This window comes from Penaeus monodon, chromosome 1, assembly GCF_015228065.2.
Source record: "Penaeus monodon isolate SGIC_2016 chromosome 1, NSTDA_Pmon_1, whole genome shotgun sequence".
NCBI classification, from domain to species: domain Eukaryota; kingdom Metazoa; phylum Arthropoda; class Malacostraca; order Decapoda; family Penaeidae; genus Penaeus; species Penaeus monodon.
In genome coordinates this window covers 6,633,491-6,640,969 of record NC_051386.1, presented here as the reverse complement: position 1 = coordinate 6,640,969, position 7,479 = coordinate 6,633,491, and the positions used below count along the sequence as shown (strand labels likewise).

Below are 7,479 nucleotides of genomic sequence, written 5' to 3'. Positions count from 1 at the left end.
GTGTCTGGACGTGGGCGCGCAGCCAGCGCGAGATGTGCTAGGTCTCCAGGTGGATCTGCTGGCTCGTCCTGGTTCTGGGGATGTGGCGCGGCAGGGCGGCTCCCTCCGACGGCGCCAGCACGCTCTCCAGCTGCTCCAGGGTCTTCTTGGCGACGTTGAGCACGTTGTTCTCGCCCCCGCCCAGCCCACTGCGCCCGCGGATGCCCTCGCGCCCGCGCACCCCGAACTCGGAGAAGCGCGGCTGGTTGATGGGCGGCAGAGGGACTACGTGGCCCTCCGAGGGCGCGCACGACGGGCCGCGCCCTCTGGCCCCCCGGATGTGGTCCCAGCCCTCGGAGCGCGTCGAGGAGTCCAGCAGGTCCGTCACGGTCTCGTCTTCGTCCTCGTCGTCGTCGTCGTCCTCGGGGCGCAGGTTCCGCGTGGGCGACACCGTCAGCGACCGCGGCTCGGAGGCGGACCGCGGGAACGACGAGAACGTGACGCGACGCGACGGCGCCACCGACCGCCCCTCGCTCTTCGTGCTGCCGACGGAGGCGCTGAGCGACACGTCCAGGAGGCGGCCGGGCAGGAGAGTGGGCAGCGACGGGCGCGCGGGCGTGGGTGGCCGATGGCCGGGGCGGTTTTCCGTGTCTTCTTGCACTAAGTGCTGGATGCTGCGGTTGAGAGATCTGGAGGAGGCGCTGAGGTCGATCTTGGGCATGGCCTGGCCTGAGGTGCTGGCCGAGCACGAGCCTCCCGAGGGCCCGGACACCGCGGTCTTCCTGCCGTTCCCGCCGCTCATCTTGGCGTCTGCGCTGTCGTCCGTCTGGTCCGGGGCGCTGCGCTCGCACTCCATCAGGGACTCCGTGTCGGCCTCATTACCTGCGGCGAAAGGGTCTGAGTGACACGAGTGAGTGAGAGCTCTGCCGGCCGCTGTCCCCGCGCGCTTGGCTGGGCATGCACGCGCCTAACTGAAGTCCCTAAGCTCATGCAGAGTCAATAGCGTTATGCGACTACGTACGTAAGCTAACAAAAAAAACAGCTGAATCTGAGTATTTATTATTATTATTACTATTATTATTATTATTATTATTATTATTATTATTATTATTATTATTATTATTATTATTATTATTATATTGTCATTTTATTATAATTATTATTATCATTATCATTATTATTATCACCATCATCATTATCATTATTATTATCATTATTATTACTATTATAGTATTGTTATTATTATCATTGCTGTTGTTGTTATTATTACTATTATTATTGTGATCATTATTGTTATTATCATTATTATCGTCATTATCTTTATTTCTATTATTATTATTATTATTATTATTATTATTATTACCGATATTATCATTATTAATGTTATCTTTAGTATCATTATCATTATCATTATCATTATCATCTTCGTTATTATGATCATCATTACCCGAAGGACTTACCCGATCCTGGACTTCCGGCCACAGTAAGTCCTATCATCAACTCCTCCAAGACCTGTTTCTCGAGTCTGTCGGGACCTGCGACTCGAAATGGCTCTGTCTTCCCCCTCTCTTCCTCCTTCTGGCTTTTCTTGGTTATTTCTCTGTTCCCTTCTACTTCAGTTTCCCATCCGACGATACTTCGGTCTCTGGCCCGCGCTGAGGTCGGGTCATAGCCTGTGGGGGAAGGGGATGGTGGGAGGGTAAGGGGGAGGGGAGGGGGTATCGGATCAGCTGTTGGGTTCATTCATTTATTTATTCATTCACCGATCTATCTTTGTTTACTTTTTTTGGGGGGTTGGCTTGTTTTTATCATTTAGTTATCTTTTTTTATTGTTATTAGTGTTGGTTATATGTTGTTTAAATAGCTGTTGTTGTTGGGTTAGCTAAGTGTAGCTTGTATTATGTTTGGTTACTGGTGCTGGTGTTCTTAAATTAACGCTGAGGTGGTTAGATAACTATTGTTGTCAATACGGTTACTGATATTTATCATTGATGGTATTCTTTCTCGTAATTCTTATACTCAGTCGAAATCAATATACCCCTAATTTTCACGCAAATTGTTGTCATATTGGCACCAGAAACCTCCCATCATCACAAAAACCTCCCATCATCACAAGAACCTCCCATCGTCACAAAAACTTCCCATCATCACAAGACCTTCCCATCACCACAGGACCCTCCCATTATCACAGGAACCTCCCATCACCACAAGACCCTCCCATCACCACAAGACCCTCCCATCACCACAAGACCCTCCCATCACCACAAGACCCTCCCATCACCACGAGACCCTCCCATCACCACGAGACCCACCCATCACCCAAGACCCTCCCTCACCACAAGACCCTCCCTCACCACAAGACCCTCCCATCACCACAAGACCCTCCCATCACCACAAGACCCTCCCATCACCACAAGACCCTCCCATCACCACAAGACCCTCCCTTCACCGCAAGACCCTCCCATCACCACAAGACCCTCCCATCACCACAAGACCCTCCCATCACCACAAGACCCTCCCATCACCACAAGACCCTCCCATCACCACAAGACCCTCCCATCACCACAAGACCCTCCCATCACCACAAGACCCTCCCATCACCACAAGACCCTCCCATCACCACAAGACCCTCCCATCACCACAAGACGCTCCCATCACCACAAGACCCTCCCATCACCACAAGACCCTCCCATCACCACAAGACCCTCCCATCACCACAAGACCCTCCCATCACCACAAGACCCTCCCATCACCGCAAGACCCTCCCATCACCACAAGACCCTCCCTTCACCCAAGACCCTCCCATCACCACAAGACCCTCCCATCACCACAAGACCCTCCCTTCACCGCAAGACCCTCCCATCACCGCAAGACCCTCCCTTCACCACAAGACCCTCCCTTCACCACCACCAGCGCCACCAGCTACTCACCTGTCTCAACTATCGCGTCGATCGACTTGGCCTTCGCGAGGGCGGCGTCCCTTCGCCTGCTAACGCCCCCCTCTCTTCGGGACAGGACAGCCTCGGAGGCGCTGGCGGGCTCCTCGTCCGCGTCCCAGCTGTCCCGAGAGACGAGCTTGCTGGTGAGCTTGAAGCTGCTGGAGAGCTTCCCGCTCCCCCGGCTCTTGGCGCTCTTCGCGAGGGCCGGCGGGGGCAGGGGGGCCGTGGGGTCGGGGGGCTCCGGGGTCGCTGCCTTTCGCGGCGGCGGCGGCGGCGGCCCTCGAGCGGCGGAAGGAGGACCTGCGGAGAGGGCGTCGAGGAGGAGGGTGAGAGACGGAGAGGGGAAGGAGGCGCAGGTGGAGAGGGAAGGGGAAGCAGACGGGGAGAGGAAGGGGGAGCAGACGGGGAGAGGAAGGGGGAGCAGACGGGGAGAGGAAGGGGGAGCAGACGGAGAAGGGAAGGAGGCGCAGACGGAGAGGGAAAGGGGAAGCAGACGGGAAGAGGAAGCAGGCGCAGACGGAGAAGGGAAGGAGGCGCAGACGGAGAGGGGAAGAAGGCGCAGACGGAGAGGGGGAGGGGGAGCAAACAGCGAGGCGAGGAATGGAATGTGCGACGCAGTGCTCGGTCGCTTTCAGTTATTTTCCTTTCTCGTGGAGGAATATCAATATTGCTTTCATGCGCATTCCATCTCGTTTAGCATTCTTTCCTTTACCATTGCATGCTTTACGATGCGCTTTAAGGGGAGTAATCACCACAGCTCACTTCCCAGGAACGAGCTTCAGGAATTTAATGAGGGTTGAATTGCCTTAAATTCTTCTCACTCCTTTCTCTTTCATTAGGCCCCTATCTCTCTCTTCTCTGGGAATTTGTTTGTCTATCTATCTGTCTGTTTATCTCTCTGCCCCTCTCTCTCTCTCTCTCTCTCTCTCTCTCTCTCTCTCTCTCTCTCTCTCTCTCTCTCTCTCTCTCTCTCTCTCTCTCTCTCTCTCTCTCTCTCTCTCTCTCTCTCTCTCTCTCTCTCTCTCTCTCTCTCTCTCTCTCTCTCTCTTTCTCTCTCTCTCTCTTTCTCTCTGCCTCTCTATCTATCCAGAAACCACTTTATATGGAATTCCTTATGGTGTTTACCTTCCCAAAAAGCTGGTACTTGCACAAACTGTAAGGTCATATTCACATTCAAGCATTCATCGTGCTATTTTTGGGTTATAAAGTGATTGTAAAAAGCTTCAAATATTCTTAAACAAACAAATAAACAGATAGAATTTACAATGTCACCCAAAAGGATTTTTTTAAACAGATCCATATATCTATCTATACAACAAAGTATATTCCTATTTATCGGTGAACATATATTTCGCATAAACACAGCAAACAGTTTAAATATATCCTAAAGAAACAAACACAAAGAGAGTCAACGAAATTCCATAAGAAATGGTTGATAATATACTGCATTAGATATGAAATTAATATACGAAGTTAAAGTTATCATTTCAATGATTTTCAGACTACCAAATACCAACACTGCTCTTCTGTGAAAGAAAATTTCCTCTTTAAAATTCGTTTTTTTTTATTGTTATACACTCTATTCTCTTCTTTGTCTATGGTTTTAATAATTTATCCGATGTAACAGTAAATCATAGCATCATATTTCAAGTAAAACAAAGACACATCTTTTTTAGGATGACAAGAACACCTAACTTATGGTACTTAAAATGACGATTACAGTGTTGATCTCATTAGTGTTGGTAATTAATTATCAAACTGTCAGCCACGTGTAGTTACATACTTACAAGAAGAAGCCCAATTTGCATCTAACACAAGGTCATCGTGTACCCAAGCCGAAATCAATTGAAAAATAAACACCCCGTTATGTTACGAGCATACCTGATACTACCCCTCTCGGGCGCCCAGTTTCCGAGCGATGCGATAACCCTAGTCCGTGGGGCCCGGGGCCGGCCTCGACTCGAGCGCGGATGGCCCTGTGGGATAAACGCCGCAAGGCCGGCCCGTGCGCGCGGGAAAGCGCTCGACCTCAGGACGCTCAGCGATGTCCTTGTGGCGTTTTGCTCCGAGGAGAGCTGTCGAGGACGGGACCTTGCGCTGACCTTAGGAATGGCTTAGGCCTTGAGCAGACTTGGACTTCGGGCGCTGACCTTAGGGAGATGGGCTTTAGGGCTCTTGAGGAGAGGGGACTTTGGGGCGCTGACCTTACCGGAGGGGGTGGACTTTGGGGCGTTGACCTTAAGGGAGTTGATCCTAGACCTAGACCTTAGGGCAGTGACCTTATTGCCGGTGGATGGAAAGTGGGACCTTTTTGCAGCATTGAGCATTGTTGGTCTGGTACTGTTTCCGGCGTGATTATCATTACACTGTTATTGTTAATGCAGTTAGCGTTATTCTTATTACAGCATTGCCTTTTGTGATGATAGGAATAGTCAAAATAACTGCAATACCAATAAAAATAATGATGATGATGATAAAGATTATAATGATAATGGCAGTGATAATAAATATAATGATAATAATGATAATAATGATACTAACAACAATGATAATAAAGACTGTCATTATTATCATTACCATCATTATTAATACCATTACAAAAATGATAGTGGCAAGACAATGAGAACCATCAAAAACTAAAAAAGCATCATTATTATCATCCATAATGATAATAATAACAATGATGATAGTAATAACAACGACAATAATAAAGATAAAACAACGACAACATTAATGATAATAATAATAATATAAGATATAATAATAGTAATGATTATACTGATAGCGAAAATAATAGATAATGATGATAATAATAATGATAATGATAATAATGATGATAACAATAATAACAATAATAGTTATAAGTAATAACAATACTACTGCTACTAACACTATTACTAGCTACTACTATTACAACTAATAATAATGATAATAATGAATATAATAATAATAATAATAATAATAATAATAATAATAATAATAATGATAACGATAATAATAATAATAATAATAATAATAATAATAATAATAATAATAATAATAATAATAATAATAATAATAATAATAATAATAATAATAATAAACAACAACAACAACACTAACAAATACCTAAATCAAGGAAGAAAGAATGAACTATATTGTGATACCAAGAAATTTGTCTCTTAACCCCGGGTTCTCCGAAACGCAATTGCTTCAACTTTTCGTGGATTCGAGCCGTTATGAACTCTTTCGTAATCCACATCCCAGTCTTGTGTGGACTTATTCGGAGTCAGGTCAGTTTTGGTCAGTTTTGGCTTTCGTGACTGGGGATTGGTTTATAGGATTAGGGGTGAATCTGACTTTATAGAATCTACGTGTGAAAAGAAGGTCGTTTACTCTTGTGGATGACCAGTAAATGTTTTTTCTGTGTTCATGTTAATGCTTCGCTCTTTATCTCGCTCTCCTTTTCTCTTATCTTTTTTTTCTCCTTTCATATCACACATTCACCCAAACACATATATATATGGATGGTAAAATACTCCAACATGTTGATACTATGGTAGAAAAAGCAACAATACACAGTTATTGATTTATTTTCTTATTTTCAATACACACACACGCATACGCACACACACGCACGCGCACACACACACACACACACACACACACACACACACACACACACACACACACACACACACACATACATACACATACACATACACACACACACACACACACACACACATATATATATATATATATATATATATATATATATATATATATATATATATATATATATATATATATATATATACATGTGTGTGCGTGTTTCTTTGTGCGTCTACTTGAAATTCTTGCAATAAGAAGCCTTACTGAAAGTGAAATCAGACTTTTTTCACCTTAACCGTTGTGCAGCGGAAACGAAGACAGATGTCGTGGCCTGGCATGTGCTGTCAGCCTGCCTCCTGCATAACGATTGATGTCTGGCGTATATGGAATAATCTTGCAAATGGAGGTGTAAAGCAGAATTTCCCGGCTGTTGCTATGCGTATTTGTATGTACGTTAACGCGACAATTTTTCACTGTTCTATGGATGTCTAAAAAAAAAACATCTTCAACCAGCTCACCTTTATATATATATGAATGATAATTTACGACGACAAATGGAGAATGACAAAGTTTACCCTAAGAAAAGTTACTAAACACCAAAGAAAACTCACGAGTGAACGAGAGAAACTATTGTTTGTTTGCATAATCCGTTGAGGTCGTTCACCCATGGCCTTCCATGACCACTGGACATTGTGAGAGCATTAAAACTATAAAGAAAATGGGCCTTAAACTCGGGAGGAGAAAGTTTGATGACTGCATTTTCAATGAAGGGGGGCTGGTAATCTTCATTTATATAAGGTGAGATCTTGTGTTTTGAAGCAGAAAGGAAACCTGTTTGTTATATGTTCGTATTTCCACCAACCTACAATTTTGCGATTCATAATAACCCACGTATTTTTTTATGTTCTTATTTGTGCCACCTACATTTTTTCTCTTCATATCTGAACCATGATATAGTCAATATAAA

General features: G+C 45.2%; 1 protein-coding gene across 1 annotated transcript in view; it reads right to left on the bottom strand.

Moving 5' to 3' along the window:
- Positions 1-4,726, bottom strand: part of LOC119575848 — a 4,828-nt gene extending 102 nt beyond the window's left edge. Inside the window, exons 1-5 of the mRNA XM_037923390.1 lie at positions 4,706-4,726; positions 4,044-4,107; positions 2,910-3,218; positions 1,440-1,652; positions 1-861 (exon numbers count right to left, since the gene is read on the bottom strand). The exon at positions 1-861 is cut by the window's left edge and continues 102 nt beyond it. Coding sequence (XP_037779318.1) covers positions 38-861; positions 1,440-1,652; positions 2,910-3,218; positions 4,044-4,107; positions 4,706-4,726 — 1,431 coding nt within the window. The 3' untranslated portion in view covers positions 1-37. The remainder of the gene's footprint in view (positions 862-1,439; positions 1,653-2,909; positions 3,219-4,043; positions 4,108-4,705) is intronic.
- Between the last annotated feature and the right edge of the window lie 2,753 nt (positions 4,727-7,479).